Source organism: Sciurus carolinensis, chromosome 1, assembly GCF_902686445.1.
Source record: "Sciurus carolinensis chromosome 1, mSciCar1.2, whole genome shotgun sequence".
NCBI classification, from domain to species: domain Eukaryota; kingdom Metazoa; phylum Chordata; class Mammalia; order Rodentia; family Sciuridae; genus Sciurus; species Sciurus carolinensis.
This window is the reverse complement of record NC_062213.1, coordinates 38,490,341-38,508,905: the sequence shown is the minus strand read 5'-3', so window position 1 is coordinate 38,508,905 and position 18,565 is coordinate 38,490,341. Positions and strand designations below refer to the sequence as shown.

At 38.1% G+C, this 18,565-nt stretch overlaps 1 protein-coding gene across 3 annotated transcripts in view; it reads right to left on the bottom strand.

Moving 5' to 3' along the window:
• The window catches only part of Rgs22 (regulator of G protein signaling 22), a 122,334-nt gene extending 105,295 nt beyond the window's left edge, over positions 1–17,039 (bottom strand). For 2 of the 3 annotated variants that reach the window (XM_047523997.1, XM_047524002.1), the window contains exons 1-3: positions 16,856–17,039; positions 16,344–16,372; positions 4,995–5,057 (exon numbers count right to left, since the gene is read on the bottom strand). In XM_047523997.1, the coding sequence (XP_047379953.1) occupies positions 4,995–5,057; positions 16,344–16,372; positions 16,856–16,880 (117 nt within the window). In that variant the 5' untranslated portion in view covers positions 16,881–17,039. Of the gene's footprint in view, positions 1–4,994; positions 5,058–16,343; positions 16,373–16,855 lie in introns of those variants that run through there. The other variant, XM_047524009.1, reaches the window with a different exon arrangement.
• Between the last annotated feature and the right edge of the window lie 1,526 nt (positions 17,040–18,565).

Sequence of the window (18,565 nt, the reverse complement as noted above, 5' to 3'; positions counted from 1 at the left end):
TCCAAAAGCTCATAGCTAAGCATGGTCTGGCAAACACATGACATACCTATCCTTGCGAGGAGGGTATAGAACAGGCCACCCCTTCAGCTTCTGCAAACCATAAATGTCACAAATATTCGAAACCACCCACAGAGGACCAACCTAAATCTATGTGGGCTCGTCAACTCAATCCCACAACAGTCACTGAGCATAAAACACACAAAACAAAACCAAAAGGAAAAAATGTTTTCACACTATAGCACAGAAGAAAACTTAATAAGCAAACACTTGTCCATAAAGAGTTGACAGCAGGAAAAAAATAAAAAAACACAACCTCCCAGACACCAAATGAAAACAATATCTAAATGTGAACTTGGCACAAGAACAAACAGAATGAAGTTATGAAAGCTAGGATTTGGAAAGTGCCATAATCATTTATAATAGCAGCAACTGTCCTGGATTCCCCTCATCAAAAAATAACATGGAGGCAGGCTACCAGCCATTGATTTCTGGATCTTACTCTGTGTCCCAAGGGTGCAATGGTGTAATGGAAAGAAATAGTACAGGAGCCAGAAAGACTCCTAGATTGATTCCTAGGCTCATTTTTGCCAAAATCCAGCTATGGGACTTTGGATTTGTCCCTACAAAAGTAGAAGTCTCAGAAATCTAGATGACTGCACAGCCCTATAATCTGCATCTACACTTTCAGGCTTAGTCTGTGATGGTTTGGGGTGGGAGGTGGGGATGGAAACCAGGGAGGCAGGAGAAAAGATCAGAAGGATTACTTGTTTATTTCAAAGATCTTACCTGGAAGATGAGGAAATAAAAACAGAATCCCCTTCAAGAAGTTTTGGGAGATACAACAAAAAGAGACCTATCTTTGTCCCTGAGAGATTTACAATGTAGCTCCCGAGATAAAATGAGCAGAGAAGAAGGAATTCATCAAAATTTCCTTTGTTGGGTAAGTCCAGTCTTCCACCATAGATAGATAGATAGATAGATAGATAATCTCCCCTATTCTACAAAATGACTTCCTAACTTCCATTTAAATACGACTAATCACATGGAGTTTATAAGATGGCCCTATTTCATTGTTTGAAAATAAACCTGAAAATCAGATCCCTCATGGGCTGGGGCTGGGGCTCAGTGGTAAGTGCTTGCCTAGCATGTGATGGGCACTGGGTTCAATTCTCAGTCAGCACCACTACAAATAAATGAATAAAATAAAAGTCCATTAACATCTAAAAAGAAATATTTTTTAAAAAAATTTTAAACATTAGATTCCTTCATAAATGAGCCCCTGGTAGTATCCTCTAGTGTCACAGAATGTTAACCCCTCTTCCTCAGTCAGATCTTCAAATATTTGAAAAGGCCACTCTATTTCACCCCTACCACCCAGTCCTAAGCCAGGTTAAACATGCACACTTCTTTCAACCCTTCCTCATCTGACACAGTCTCGAGTGTTCACGGGCTGGGTCTCCCTGAGTCTGGTTTGTCAGAGCAGCTCTTAACATATGGCACCAAGAACGGAACACAATATTCCAAATGTGGTCTCATGATACAACCCTATTCTGAGTGCCTTCTTATGCTCCCAGACTAATGCTTTTCTTGATCTTGACTATACTTCTATTAATGTACTCTAAAAAATATATTAGTTTTGTTTATTTTAGTTCATTTCATACTACGCACCAGGATAAAAATGAGACCAGAGTCTGTTATCCAAATGATCAGTTTATTTCTCTGTTGCCAGTTCTGTAGACATCATAATGCAGTGGGAAAATCAAAAGGTTTTGAGCCATGTGGCCCTAGACGGACCCTGTCATTTACCAGATGAGTGACCTTAAACTGGAAAAACACTGATTCTCTTGCAACTTTTCACATAAGTCTCTGATAAAAATAATTTTTAAAAGGCAAAGTTGATGACAGATTTGTGTGGCACAGAAAATTATTCTCCAGATTGGCAATGATATGCCAACCCAATCAGAGTGATTGCCTGTTGGTTTCAGGAATGGAAGAGGAGATGATCTAGTTAGTGAAAGGAAAGAAAAGAGAAGCACTAATCCTTAATATAGATTACCTCACTTCTTAACAATCTTATAAGGCAAGCACATTGTTTTTACGGAGAAATAAGTCAAGGAATTGAGTGATGTCTAAGATCACACTAGTAATGAGTAGAAAGATCACACTCAAACAGAGGTTAGTCTTACTCCTGTCACTAACCATTACATGGTAGGAATTGAGCACAAGAATACATGTGGCCAAGGTGGGTGGGTAGGTTAGAGGAGGCAGAAAAGAGTGTGCAGTGTTGCCAGTAATACACAGTTAGAGATAGAGCCAGAAAGGTTGAGTCAAATTGTAATGGGTCTTGAATTCCATATTAAAGAATGCCAAGTTCGATCTCTAGGCTATTAAAAATCAACCCCCTACTGGTTATAGTTAGTGAACCAGTTCAAATATTTGAAAAATAATGTCACAGATAATGATAAGGGCTTTGGGGACAAATAAAGCAATATGCGTTGGGTGTGTGTTGGGGATATTATTTTAGATAGGGTTGGTAGGAAAGGCTTTCTGAGCAGAAATGATTTAAGTCAGGAAGAAAGTGATACAGATACCTTAAGGAAGAGTGTTCCAGGTTGAAAGATCCTGAATATATCTGGCATATTCATATTTGAGATACATGAAGGCTACTTAAGCTCAAAAAGGATTATCCAGGGAAAAAGAATAGGAAATAAAGATCAAGAGATGGCAAGAACCAAATCACACTAGATTCTGGATTTTATTTTTAGTTAACGAGAAGCCTCTAAACAGGGTTTTGAGTAGATCAGGAAGTAACATGATTCAATTTATTATTTTTATAACACTTTATTGAAATCCTAATGCACTGAATTTATGGTTCCCTAAAATACCAGTTCATAACTATCCTAAAAGAGATTAGTTTGGCACACTTATTCTCGTTAAACCCATGCTGGCTTCTAATTCTTAGCTAAGTGCTCATAAGCTAAACATTACTAATCTGGTCTAGAATTTTGCCAGGCACTTGGTTTGAGAATCTATCATTCCTTCTCCCCCCTGTCCCCAAATTCTTTTTGCAGTTGTGTGACATTTTCCCTTCTCTTGCTTTGTGATGTGAAGAATGGGTTCCTGATAGGTTGACCATGTGATACTACATGCAGTACACAAAAAGGTACAGCGGGGAGAAGGCAGTAAAAACAGGGGATTTGGAGATAGAAAAGAGCTCTGTTGGCTGCCTGGGACACACAAGAGGTTTCAAATTCACAAATGGCTATTGGGGAGGGATGAAAAACACTACTATACAGAATTCAACAGAAATCACTCTTATTTCACCCAAAGCCTGGAAGAAAACATACAAAAATGGTACTATTACCATTAATTAGAACAAATAAAATTTAAAAATTAAAAAAAATTGTAATGTCTATTTTGACTGAATGGCAGGATTATGGTTGAATTTTTCTCACATTTTTGACAAAATTTCTATATTATTGCTGCATTACTTGTAAATTTAAAATAGATTTTTTTTCTATAAAAAGAAAAGAAAGGTAAGCAGGGGAATTTATTTTCTGGAATAAGTAAAAATTAAGATAATCACAAACTTGAGCACTGAAATTTAAATGCTGAAAAACTGAAGTTAGACTTACATAGAGATTTTCCTATTTAAAATTTTACAAACAATGGGCTGGGGTTGTGGCTCAGTGGCAGAGCGCTTGCCTAGCATGTGTGAGGCCCTGGGTTTGATCCTCAGTATCACATTAAAAAAATAAAATAAAGGTATTGTGTCTGCCTACGACTAAAACAAAATATTTTTTAAAATTTTATAAGCAATACAAAATTTTTTATGTGTTAGAATACATGTGGTCAAGGTGGGTGGGTGACCTTCACCACATATATTCTAATATATAAAATTATATAGACTAGAAATATATATAATTATATATTATATGGAGGCTGGAGAAACAATGGAGATTGCAGTGCACTAAGGGAAGGTTACATACTCTAGAAGAGTCAACTTCTGACAATTTTGTGACACTACTGGATTTTTTTATAATGTATAACAAGATGATGAAAGGTAGAAAGGTAGAATCACACCAACGAACCCCCTGAAAATCCTGTAGTGTCACTCAGGTCTGTTCCTAAAAGAGAGAAAGTGCCTTGGTGTCTCAATCTAACTCTTACATAATGGATCCAGAGACCCAGCTGAACCAAATGCGTGAGAGAACACAAAATGATTTGGGTGGGAAAAATCACAAAACAAACATGGATGTATGAATAGACACATACCTATATACAAAAACTAATCTCAGCAAGAAAATACTGGATAGTACTGAATAGTACTTTCTCCTCAAAAGATATTATCAGTGCTTTGGTTTATGAGATTTAACATTTTATGGTCCACTCCCTTTAAAATTATTTGGGACTTCTTTATATTCCAAATTTTCCCTGGTAAAAATTTGAATAAAAAAGTATTTATGCTTTTATAACATAATGAAAACCTTTCCTTATCTTTCTTTTAACTGCTATTCCATACAATAATATAAAACTTTTTATGAACCCTCATTTTATCTTTCCAAAACCACTTCATACTTAACTTTATCAGTCACTGCTAAGACTGAAACTCTATTAACCAGCATCCACCTATGTTATATCAATAGTATCCAAAGTTTTATTTACTACAAAACTCTTGTTGTCTTGAATGTAAATTCCACTTTAATATCTGACCACAAGGATGAAAATAATTGCCTGGAGTAAAACATTTAGTTTCTTGATTTTTGATATTCTGTCCTTATCATCTTTGTTCAAAGGCTAACATGGTGCCAAATACAACTATGTCAGATTTTATACAGAATACTCTTTGATGCTTAGGAGAACTCCAGCTTACTTCAATAAGAATAATTTCTAAGTAGGACTCAAATCCAAATGATTAACTCTATAAAGATAATTCAGTGATTACAATATTTTACTTTGATAATATAGTCAATAGAACATCATAATGTACTCACTGGTAGGCTTAGGAATTCATTAAAGTAGTCCACAAGGAAGCCATCTGTTGCCAAAAAATCTTCCTTCAAAAACATAAGAAAACAATATTCTGATTATGTGAAGATGTTTTAAAACATGCCCATATTATTCTCTAATTCTGCTATCAATTATTATTATACAGATCTTCAAATCTTTTTTAGTCAGCGAACAGAGAACCTCACTACAAACAACACAGTGCTAGAGTCTTTGGAAGAAAGGAATAAGAAAACAGAAAGGAATATACTCTTAAAAGACCTTGCTGTTGTACTCAGCTCAAAACAGAATGTCTGAAAAAGCAGCACAACATTTAAAAGAATAGACAAACACAAAATCATTCCACCACATGAGACATTTCCCACAGACTTATTAAAATCCATATATTTCATAAAAATAAAGGCAGTCAATAAAGTCAGAAGCAGTGTTTGGGGCTAAAAGGAAATTGAGAAGATAAATTTCTTAAAACTTCCCAGTGGAAGCACTAAACTAAGTGAATAAAGTGTTCTTCTGTCTGCCCCTCAGAGACGTGGTTTTCGTAATCTGGGTTCTGCTTCATTTTTGCATGAGGAAACTTTGACAATGCATATGTTCTCAGCATAAGGATTGTATACATTTTTCCATAACTATCTCATCTACCAGCATAACTACTTTTAGAACTGGCAAAAGTTCTAAAATGCCACCACCAAGAACAAAATTTCCCTTCCAAATCATAAAACACCTTATTTTATTAGTAATTGTTTCCATTGTGTCAAAAGCACATTATGGAACACCCTGTCAAACAGTACATGTGTTTACTTTGTTATTCATAATTATATTTCAATTTCACAAATCTAACATGAAAGTTGAAAACATGACAATACTATTATTTCCATATGACTGATGATTTTATTTTTATAAAGTTATTTAAAAATTTTTTTTAAAAATTACTGCAGTATAATGCTATTCAGAAGATACTATAGTATATTTACAACTACTTTGGAAAACAGGTGTTCATGGTAATTTCTTTAAATAACTAGTGTCAGAAGAGAGTTATGAACAAACACAGGACTTATCAGGGAATTTACTAGAAATCTCAACTGGTTAAAATAATAACCAACTAAGGAGTTAATAAATATACCACCTTCAAAGTGGTACCTTAGTAGTATGTTCAGATGAAGTTCTGATTGGCAATGGTCTAATAAGGCAGAACAAGACAGGTACCATTTGGGGGAAGTTATAAAGCTAATAACTTTTCAAATTTTACCTTTCAAAGTTACCTTTATTTCCTGGGACTGTATTTAATGAAGTAACTTATTTCTGCTTATTATTATGAGGAAATATCTGAATTCAATAAATAATTTTTGTATCTCCAAGGTAGAAGGTGTTGTGTTAGGAAAAGAAGAGACAAATTTTGCACTACTAGGCCACATGATCAAAAATCTAGAAATGGGGGGCTGGGGAGATAGCTCAGTCGGTAGAGTGCTTGCCTTGTAAGCACAAGGCCCTGGGTTCGATCCCCAGCACCATAAAAAAAAAAAAAAAAAATCTAGAAATGGGAAGGGTGTATACTTTAATAACAATAGAGGAGTATATTCTCTTGTTAGTTATCTCAATTATGCATTTTATTTTTAATTTTTAGCTGTATTACAGAATGGATATTTCATAGAGCTTGGCGGATCTAATATTACCTGGAATTTGACCAGCCACATTGCCAGAAATTTCTAGACAATCCTTAGCTTCATATATTCATTTCCAGATGCCTCACACTTCTAAAAGATTCTAACTCAGTGAACTAGATATGGTGAGGCACCTGTTTTGTTTTTGTTTTTTTCCTTAATCTATTTCAGACAAATGTAAACTTTCATGAATTACCAGGAAATGAAATAAAGGGCATACATTGCAATCCCAATTTTTATGGCTAAATTCAAAGGTTACAAATATACTTTGTCAAAACACCACCAAGTTTCTAAACACTCGTGATTTCTGAGCTCATCTTGCTATGAATGGCTAAGAGTTCTTAGGTAGCACTAGTAGCCCTGCTCTAACCCCTTGGAGACTGAGCATTTGCTGGCAGTCACATCTTTAAGTTTGTACTTAGGCAACCCTAGAAACTTAAGGTGTTATTCAAATACATCAAAATCCCTATTTTTTTCTGAATTTGTAACTTAACATCTGTGCATACTAAACACTGGGGCAGTCCTCCCATGGGAAATAAGTGCAGACTGCAAGTACCACCTGCTAAATCCTCCCAGGGCACTTCAGTGGGAAGACTTGCACTTCTCTAAATCCATGAGTGCATTTCCCATGGCAGTTACCAGTTCAATGTGTTCAAATAGCGTGTCACATCAGCATGTAGTTTTGCAAACCAATGAAGATCTGATAATCCCTTTACTCCTAAAGTCTTTGAATTACCAAAAAATGAAGAAGAAAAAAAAGCCTTCATCTGAAGCAGCAGCAGCTCAGTTATTTTCAATTAGTTTCCACAATCTAATTTCTCAGAATTAATTCTTCATACGTGGATTTGATATCTTCCAAAGAAACAATAAATTGGTGACATTTAAAGGTACAATCAAGAAGAAAACTAAGTTACAATCAATTCCTCCATTACATCATTCCATGAACCTGACTGCTGAATTTGCAACACAGATTTTCAGCTGAATGATGCAATGGAAGGTAGGAACACTTCTTCAGAGCTGAATACTCTTGGAACCTATTTTCATGTATTACAGGTGTGCCATCTGTGGACATGAAGTCAACTTTTCCATTTTTAGTCCAAACTTCTCAAATTTCTTACTGAAAGTTGGCTAGGTAAAATAGTTTATGCTTGCTTGCTAAAGATGGTAGGTTATTTTTTTTGGTTTATTTTGCTATACCCTCAAATCAAATGAATTACAATTTCTTCACCACTCTAAAGATGCTTAAGATATACAAAGATCTTATAAACTGTTTCCTCAGAGGTAAAGATGTTATCTGATAGAATCAGAAGAGACTCAAATGGAGAAAATGGCATTTGAAATGTATTTCAAATAACTTTATATTCTATATTTAGAAATATAAATATGAGAGGCAATGCAGAGTACAGAGAGAAACTGCATAAACAAAGAAGAAAGCTCAGAAAGTGAAACATAAGGTAATTGTTTCTGGGGAATGGAGGCAAGAATCAGCTGAGAAGGAGCTTGAAGGAACTTTCTAGAATTATGTTAATACTCTGTATATTGATGGGAGTCTGGATTACACAGGTACATACATTTGACATTTATCAAATGATTCAAAATTTTTGCATTTCTCAGTATATAAATTTTACATCACCAAAAGAATCATAAACTAATATTGAACTAGTTTGTGATATTCACACTGAGATGTTTTGAGGTGAAGCATACCAATGTCTGTAACTTGTTTTAAAATGCATAAAAAATAAGATAGGTTGATGGACTGCTGGCAGGACAGACAGAAGAACAGAAAATGCAAATGTTGCAATATAATAACTGAAATCCTGGTAAGTATATCAGTGTTCATTATATGATTCTTTTAATTTTCTTATATGTTCAAAATTCATCATAATAGAATGCTGTGAGTGGTAGTTATGTATAAGGAAACAAAACCAAGTTTCTCTGCACTTTATGGACAGCCATCTTAGCTTCCTGTGTACTAAATGACAAATCCAAAATCACTACTACTATCATTACCTCTAGAATAAATTCCTGGTTATCTGATCATCTTTGGACCACTACCTTGGGATGCTATCCACTACAGATCAGACCCCTGAGACCTCTGTTTCACCCTCTTTCTCCATAACAAGCCAAACGCTCTTTCCTAACCCTCCTTAACCACACTACCTTATGGATCAGTCTCCCCAACAATACTTCATTTAATACAAAGGGCCCACTGTCCCAATCCTTTTCTGCATAATACATTCATCACAATGGTTTGTGATGAGTGCAATTTGGCTCCTGCTTACCTGTCCAACCTTACTGCATACTAGCATGCTCCAGCCACAGAAATTTTTCATAGCTCACTACTTTGATACATTCCGATTATCTTGCCTGGAAAGTTTTGTTCTCCCCTACTCACTTTTTCTTTCCACAAGGTCTGGAAGAGTGGTAATCTGTGTTTCCCCTATAAAAACATTTATCGCTTCATTCTATAATTGTCTATGTACATGTTCTCACCCACTGGATTGTGAACTTCTAGAAGAAAAAGTCTGTTTCTTACTCATTTTTAAAATTCCCAGTGTCCTTAGAGAGTAATGCTTAAAATATTTTTGTTGAATAAATGCTTGAATAATCATACTGAGGATGCGAAACCTGTAAAGACCAATAACCTAACAAAGACTTGAAGAAAACAATACTAATGTATTGTTAAAATAAAGAGATGTTGTCAAAAGAGAAAACAAGGTAAGTAAAGAATGCAAGGTGAAATAAGCTACACAAAGTGGCTTGTGAAAGTAGTCTGTTTAGATCAAAAGTATTTTTGAAATTTAAAAAAACAAAAGTCCATTTATGAAATTCTCCTGAGTTTGCAAAATTATGTTATTTTTTATGAATAAAGTCTATGAAGGAGAAAGAAAGAAAGAGTGGCTCATGTAGTGAAGAGCAAAAGGATACCGCCCCCATCCCCATCCCCAAGGGCCCCCACCACATACTAGAGCAGCATAACCCAACATTCTTCCTAGTGGGTCTCTGTTCTCTCTCCTGAAAAAAACACCCAAAGTCCTGCAGAAGCCAAAAGATGATCTCAGTTCCCTTCTACCCAATCACAGTCTCAAATGATACCTACTAGGCTTCAGTTAATCCTGTAGACCCAACTCTGCTGAGGCTCCCTCCCTATACAAAGGTCCTCACAACCTAATATTCTAATTTAAAGGAGCATTGCACCTTGTCCCCCTCTGCACCTTACCTGTGGGTAAAAAGAGGATGCGGTAAGGTCCTCTAAATACTCACGCACTTTTGGTTCAAACCTCACGTTGAACCCTTAAATATAAACTGCTTATCCTCTTGTTGTTTCATATTAGGTCAGCTCTCCAATCAGAAGGCATGCTACTTTGGAACTGGTGACAGATAAACATGTGTCCCCAGTAGTGTCTGATACAGCTCAAAGTGCAAGTTGCTGCTTAACGATATACTTACTAACTTACTAATGACAGTTTCTGTAGCTCCAAAAGAGCACAGGAGGACAGATTCCTACCCTGAATACAGGATGCCACAGAGATGAAAGGCTCTCAAACTGCCCAACACTTTCCAAAGAATCCCTAGGACCCACTTTCGGTATTCAGAAGACTTCTCTGCACTCTGACTCCCAGTTCTGTGACCTCTTCAGGAAAGAAGGGGAGAGTAGCAGTGGTACCTACCCCTACCTGCTCCTGCCCTCCACCATTTGCGTATAAAGCCACCTAGTGTGTCAACCTGAGAATGCTCTCACAGTTCATCCAACACAATTTATGCATGTTCTGTCAAGTTTCATTTGGAAAAATAAATACCAAGAGGTTATTAATTGCCAGGTAATTACTTTTGTTCATGAGAATTGGAATTATGCACATTTATTTTATATTATGTTAAAATAATGAGGACTCTCATGCCTGGGAAATGCTCTATATGTTTTTCATAATTTCATTCAACCTATGATAATGGAATATGAATTTGAACAGACTGAATATTAGCTAAAATGAATGCCATTTTTAACAAGTAAAATACTGGTTGAAATTAATGTTCCTCCTAATTTCATGGTAAGATAAAAGGTTTCTTCTTTTACTTTTTTCTTTTTCAAACATTTTTAATGTAACTGTAGATTTTAAATATCAGAAAACTTTCAACAAAATAGACTATTATATTACAGTCCTTTTACTCCACAAAGACTTTTTTAAGTCTGACATACTTATTTGCATAGTTGCAAACATTATTTTAAGGCATACACACAAAAAGAATATTTTCAACTTAAAACTCACACACTTAAATCTAAAATATTAACTTATTCTATTCTAATGTTAGAAAAATTTAAGAGTCACTCTCACTTTAAACTTTTTCAATGTGTACATTGCATGTAATAAAATCCCAATGAATCATAAAGCAATTGGGACTCTTATCTTTTGGCTATGGAGAATTTACTTTTCAGTTTTTATGTACTATAAAAGAAAGGAGAGAGACTAATATTGAGAGTAGTAGTGAACATAAACATTCATTTTCTCTGTATTATTTGAATTCTTTACAAGAATGTATTCATATTTTGATTATGTGATTAAATACAACCCCCAAAGGAACTGATGGGCAACCTAAACATATTTTTGTATGTTTTTGATACAAGAAACGTATCAAAGACTAACCATACACAGTAATAAAGGGCTAAAGTAGAAAAATGTCAGAAGACAGATGATTAAGAAGTGTGGAATACATATCAGATGAAACTTTGCAAACAAAGAAGTGAAATATAACACTATTATGCAAGAAAATACCCATCAACCCAAATTTATTTAGCATTTAATGGCATATTCTGGACATTGTGCTGTACACACTATGGGAAATATTATGGTGTACTGACACACAGTACTACCATAACCCTATCAGAGTTCACAATTTTGTTAAGAAACTCAAAATTTACAGATTAGAAAGTCTGAATATATAATATACAAGGTAGTGTGTCCCTGGCAAACAAATGATTGATTCTAGTGAGTTGATCTATGCTTGAAGAGGCCATGTTAAGGATAAAATATTTAGCAGGCATCCACAACAGTACTGTACTTTTAGATCTACTGATTGAGAAAATACAATATGAAAAAAAAACCAATATTTATCCCTAGTAATTAGAAAAATGCAAATTAAAACCACCCTAAGATTTCATCTAACTCCAATTAGAATGGCTATTATCAAGAACACAAGCAATAAGAAGTGTTGGCGTGGATGTGGAAAAAAAGGTACACTCATGCATTGCTGGTGGAGTTGCAAATTGGTGCAGCCACTCTGGAAAGCAGTATGGAGTTTCCTCAGAAAATTTGGAATGGACCCACCATTTGACCCAGCTATCCCACTCCTTGGTTTATACCCAAAGGACTTAAAATCTGCATACTACAGTGATGCAGACACATCAATGTTCACAGGAGCTCAATTCACAATAGCTAGACTGTGGAACCAACTGAGATGCCCTTCAATTGACAAATGAATAAAGAAACTATGGTATATATACACAATGGAATATTACTCGGCCATAAAGAAGAAAAAATGATGGCATTTGCTAGTAAACAGGTGAAGATGGAAAATATCATGCTAAGTGAAATAGGCTAAGCCCAAAAAATCAAAGGCCGAATGTTTTCTCTGATAAGTGGATGACTATATATAATGAGGGGTGGGGGAGAGAAGAATGCAGGAACTTTGGATGGTGTAGAGGAAAATGGGGTAGGAGGGAGTGGGGGATGGAAAGATAGTAGAATGAAAGAGACAGTATTACCCTATATATATGTATGATTACATGAATGGTGTGAATCTATATTGTGTACAAACATAGAAATGAAAAGCTGTACCCTATTTGTATACAGTGAATCAAAATGCAGTCTGTAAAAGTTAAAAAAAATTAATAAAATAAAAAAGAATGTGGTATAGTTTGTATACAATGGAGTTTTATTAAGCCATAAAAAATATGAAATGTCATTTCCAGGAAAATGGATGGAACTAGAGATCATTAAGCAATGGCATGTTTTCTCTCATACATGGAAGCTAAAGAGGAAAAAAAAGGAAAAGGGGGATTTCATGGAAATCAAAGGGAGATTTGTAGAGGATCAGGGTTTGGAAGGCAAAGAGGGAGGAAGTGATGGGGAATGGTATTGGCTTATTTATATTGTTATATTGTGTTCATGTATGAATATGTAACAATACATCCCATCACTATACAGCAAAAATGCACAAATAAAATATGTGGAAAGAGAAAAAAGAAAAAAAATGCTATGCACACAGGAGCACAGAACCAAAAAAGGACTATTTGAATGAAATCTTAGTAGTTTATTTGTCTCATATAATCACAAGCAGTTCAGGGCAGGCAGCATGGTTCTCAAATATCAGGAGCCAACAATGCTTTGATCTTCTGACTCTGCCACTTCAAGATGCCACTTCTACCTTATGATCCAAGATGACTGTTTCAGTTCCAACATCACATCCTTATTCCAGTCAGGAGAAAAGAAGAAACTGGCTCATCTTCCCCCTCTCTACTTACATAAGTTAAAAAATCCAGCTTCCAAAATGTGGTACATATACACAATGGAATATTACTCAGTCATAAAAAAGAAAGAAACTATGGCATTTGTTGGTAAATGGGCAGAACTAGAGAGTATCATGCTAAGTGAAATAAGCCAAACCCCAAAAACCAAAGTTCAAATGTTGTTCTCTTACATATGTAGATGCTGACTCACAATGGGGGACAGGGTGGGAATAGGAAAGATAGTAGAATGAATTAGACATAACTTTCGTATGTTTATATAAGAATACACCACCGGTGTAACTTCAAATCATGTACAACCACAAAAACGGGAGTTTATACTCCACATATGTATATCAAAATACATTCTACTGTCATGTATAACTAAAAATAACAAATTTTAAAAAAAATTTTAAATAGAAAATAATCCAGTTTCCAATTGTAGCTCATCTAGTTACTAGCTATGTGACCTGGGATTGGTTATTTGATCTCTGTAAACAGCAACTTTCCAGAAGTAGGACATAACACTTCTGTGTATATTCTACTGACCAGAATTTAGTTACACAACCATATTTGGCTACAGAGGAAGCTAGAAAATGTAATCTTTACTGTGATAGTAAATTGTCTAGTATCTATTATGAAAAATGAAAAAATGGTGTTGGGGAGCTACAAGTCTCTGCCACACTCTGTCTAAGACTAGGTAGTTCATGCATGAGAACAATACTTTCACATTTCGTAAAAAAAAGGGTAAATGCATGTTCAAGACAGGTACTTATTTAATCTGTAGACCATGCTTGGTTGATCATGTGAGCTTAAGGATCTAGGCACAAACTGGTCTCGGCGGAAAGCTGCCCTGAGCTCCAAGGCAGTCTGGATGATGTTAGGTTGGAAAGGTTTCATGGAGGAGATGAGCTGGGCCTGGAAGAATGTGCAAGATTGTGAAATGGATGGGAAAGGGCAACTGAGACCAAACTCAACAGCACGGGCAGGAGCCCAGCAGGGTAGTTTGGCTGGACCAGAAGGCATGTGGAAGTACTTTATAAACCCAAAACAGGATGAATGTCATCTTTATCACAAGAGAAATATTGGGAGGTAAGGTTAAAGAAGGCTAAACAGTTATAGAAAAGTTTGCATGTGAAGCAAGGTATTGGACAATCTGGCTCCCCCATTACTAGATGTGTGGCCTCAGACCCAGTGGTTAACCTCTGTAAACTTCGACTTCCTCATCTGTGAAATGTGGGTCATAATAAGCAGATAATAGGGTTGTGTAACATGGTAATTTTTTAAAGAGTTAAGGGCAAACTGGTAGCCAGGGTCAGAATGATGGAAGAAGGAAAAACCTAAAGGTAGAGCAAAGCAGTAACTAGTCACCAGTACAGCTGATGCACAGGAATTTGCATTCTGTGCTTTAGACAAAGAAAAACTGGAACTGGCAGAGGGAATACTGAAGGCAGAGCTATCAGTTGGGACCACCGCCAAAGTCCAGGCCAGGGATAAAGGCCTGAAATAAGACAGTAGCTGTGAGGATGGATAAAAGATCTGGCTATGAAAGAGACTTAGTAAATGATGGTAGACAGGAGAGGAAGAAAGGCTCTGGTTTGGGAGACTGAATGGCCAGGGGCCCCATTAACCAAAATAAGAAAAAGAGAAGGAAAAAGAATTGAGGATCAGGCATGAGAGAGAAAAGTTCTGTTGAGGTGATGCAGGGATATCCAGATGATGAAGATGCCCAATACTACTGGATATCCAGAAGTGGCATTAAAAGTGGTGTCTGGGTTAGAGGTGTGCAGACTTGAAAGTGCCATGAAATGGGGATAGCTGAAGCTACTGAAGCAGAAAAGGAGCTGGCCCAGAGAAATCCTGCAGAACAGAATCCCCAAGGTCAACACTTTCACTGGAAGGGAAAAAGAAGCTGGAAAAGGAGTAATAAGAATGAAGGATTGGAGAACTGGGAGATCGTGGTGTTAAAGAAGTCAAGGGGGTGGGCTGATCGTGTCTTTAAGCTATAATGGGTTTGCAGACTGGGTCAGCCTGAAATAGCGAACTGCTCAAACATCAGGTGGTAAGTTACTGAGTGCTCTTCAGAGAGCTCGCACTGGAATTGTACGAGAAATGATGAGCTGGTTTCAAAAATGCTCATCTCCTGCTGCAACCAAGAGCAGCTCAGGCTAAAGGCCTGGAGTAGCTTTAAAAATTTTTCCCGGGGCTGGGGAAATAGCTCAGTTGGTAGAGCGCTTGCCTTGCAAGCACAAGGCCCTGGGTTCGATCCCCAGCACCCAAAAAAAAAAAAAAAATTTTTTCCCACTGAACAGAATTCAAACTCTGTGTACTCTACCTTGGGGGGGGGGGTGGTCCTCGGCCTCTCTCTCCCTTTCTCTGTCTCAGCAGCAAAGGTCTGTAAAGGTCAAAGTGGAAGCTGTCAACCCAGGGAGACAGCCCTCTCTCCTCTTTAATCTTATCCCTCTAGGACTGCACTTTGAATATGCAACCATTCATGCTTGTTGAATAAGAAGCCAAAAGCAAATAAGATAACCAGTCAACAAGAGAAATAAGTGTTGGAGGAGGAAAGCAAATAATAGAAGTGGTTCTTGGATTCAGAATCAGACCTTAGTAAGAATTAGGCTTCACTATTGCCTACCGGTCTATAATTTGGGGCAAGTTCCTTAAATATATAATAGGAAATACAGACAAACCCATCCTGAAGATACCATGTGTCTAAATGATGATGTGTATAATTTGGCAAAATACTTATTATTACTCAACTTCTCCAGAAGTCTGAACTGAGAACAATTCATAGAAAATTTTAAAAGGAATTATAAATCAATCACTATCAGTCAATGCTACTTACTAATGTTTACTGCAACCAGGAACCTCAGAGTCACAACACAACAAAACCATGGAAATAAAACCTACCTCTCATGGAGACACTTAAGAGTTCACAGAAATTAAATGAGGTCGTTTATGTGAAAGAACTTTAATAATGATCAGCATTCACCATACAAATTAATTGGCCCCTTCTGAAGACTATAAAAAGGTCTTGTACAGTTTTCACCGTTGTTACTAAACCAAAGTTTCTACTCTATTTGGCAAAACGGAAAAACACACAACTTTCATCTATGATACAATATTTTGTATTGGAAAAAGAGTAAAAATAAATAGCCCCTTTAAATTTTACTTACAAATTCTTCTTCTGTAATATCTGGTGGCTCTGAAACAAGATAAAATATTACATTATCTCACTCAAATCTGATTTCCTTTTACAGTAAATGAAATAATCTGAGACAGCGCCTAGCCCCACTTTATACACGGGCAAGCTCAGTAAAAGTTTGGCCCTCTGTGCATTCTCTGCACATGGATTGAATTTTAAGTTGGAATTCAAGGTGGAAGTGGGGAGGCGAGGCCTCTGGAATCCAGCTTGGTCACTAATTCACTGTGACCCTGGAGTTCACCTTCCTCCACGGAGGCCTCCATTACTCCAGCTGCAAAATGGAGAGTTAAGCAAGATAAAGCAACTCGCTGCCAATGTAAACGGGGGAGGAGGTGAATTTCCTAATAAAAGCAATGCGAGGGCGGTGAAGCCAGATTTCCGACGGTCGGGAAGAGCGGACGCCCGGGCGAGCAGTAACCTCCAGAGGGGGCGCGAGGCGCGGCCCTGACGCCGCGCCCGACCCGAGGCGCGCCGCGCACCTACCCGCGGTGAGCCGCCTCCTCGGCATGCCGCCGCCCGCGCCCCGGGCCCGCGCGAGGCCGCCCGGCTCCCGCCAGGGCCGTCTGCCCCGGGAGCGACGCTGGGCGGCGCGCCTGTCCCCGCCGCGCCCGGGTTGCTATGGCGCGGAGACAATGCGGCCGCCACGCGCCTCCGCCTGCGGCAGGACGGGAGCGGGTCCCGGAGACCCGTCGCCCTTAAAGACCCGCCGGGCCGGCGGGTTGCCGTGGAGACCCGGGCTCAGGCCTGGGCTCGCTGGGCAGGACCCCGCCCGGGCAGGACCCCGCCCGCCCCGTCCAGGCAACGACCACAGGCCGGCCGGCGGGTGCGGGCGCCAGGACGCCAGGCGCGGTCCTGAGCGGAGGGAGAAGCCGAAGCACACACCTGTGGAAAAGTGAGACGCCCGAGGGCTTTGGGAACAGATCTCCCGCCTACTTTTTCTCCAATCAGTTAGGACTGCTACACTTTTAAGATAATCTGGGTTTTAAAAATTACCCGAGGAGGCTGTAGAAGAGAAGAAGATAAATTGGGATTTCCCCTGAACACACCTGGGAAAAGTTTAAGTACAAAGAGTGAAATTTAAAAACAATAGTTCTAAATAGGAAAAAACAAACAAACAAAAACCCCACACATTTTCAGAAAAGTTCTTGGTTGGGGGCTGGGGTATAGCTCAGGGGTAGAGCGATGGTCCAGAATTTGCGAGGCCCCGGGTTCGATCCCAAGCACCACAAAAAAAAAAAAAAAAAAAAAAAAAAAAAAAAAAAAAACCCTAGGTAACAGCCCCACTCGCCCTCAGCCTAAGGAAATCTCAAATCCTGTTGTTTGCGATACACGGCAATGCATCCAATACAAATGTCCAAAAAGAAACCCATCTTCCCCGTCATCTTCTAACAAAAATCTAATGACCACTAAGTGGTACCTTCATCTACCAGATGGTTTCTCAAACCAGAAACCTGGGAGTTTTCCCCCCTAAGGTTTTCTTTCCAAACCCCATATTCAGTCAAGCATTGGGTCCTGCCAATTCTAAAAGTATTTCTGGAATCCAGAATCTCCTCTCCATTCTCTCTAGCAATCACAGCCTTAGTACAGGCTTCCATCTGGACTATTGTAAAAGCTTTCTAACTTGTCTCCCTTCCAGCCTTTGCTTCCAGTGCAGTTCCCCTTAAATCCATTCTCCATGCTGAAAGTAATATCATCTATCTAAATACCAATCTGACTTCCTTAAAACCTTCAGTGGCTCCACATTTGCCTCCTCCGAGTGGGGGAACACTCAAGGTTGGCCAGGGGCCAGCAGGTATGCAAATGCTTAAGCAAGGAATAAGACAATCGGTGCTTATATGGCAAGGAAGCATAACACCTGCCTGGTTGTATTTATTGCTTTTTCGATATGACACAGGAAAAGACAAAAGTAAAATAAACCATTGCCTCCGCCAGACAAAATCAGAGGGCAAAATGCAATTGAGAGAGCAGAGGTAAGGAGAGGTGTGGGGAGCAAATCACAAGGGCCTTGTGGGCCCTGGCAAGGACTTTGGCTTTCATTCTGAATGAAATGCAAAACAGAAGAGTTTGAACAGAGAAATGTCACGGTTTTACTTTTGTGTGAAAGATCATCCTGGGTGCTGTTTAGAGGATGTATATGCATGAGTAGAGGCAGGTAAGGGCTGATGGTGGCTCAGAGCAGGCAACATAGGTTTA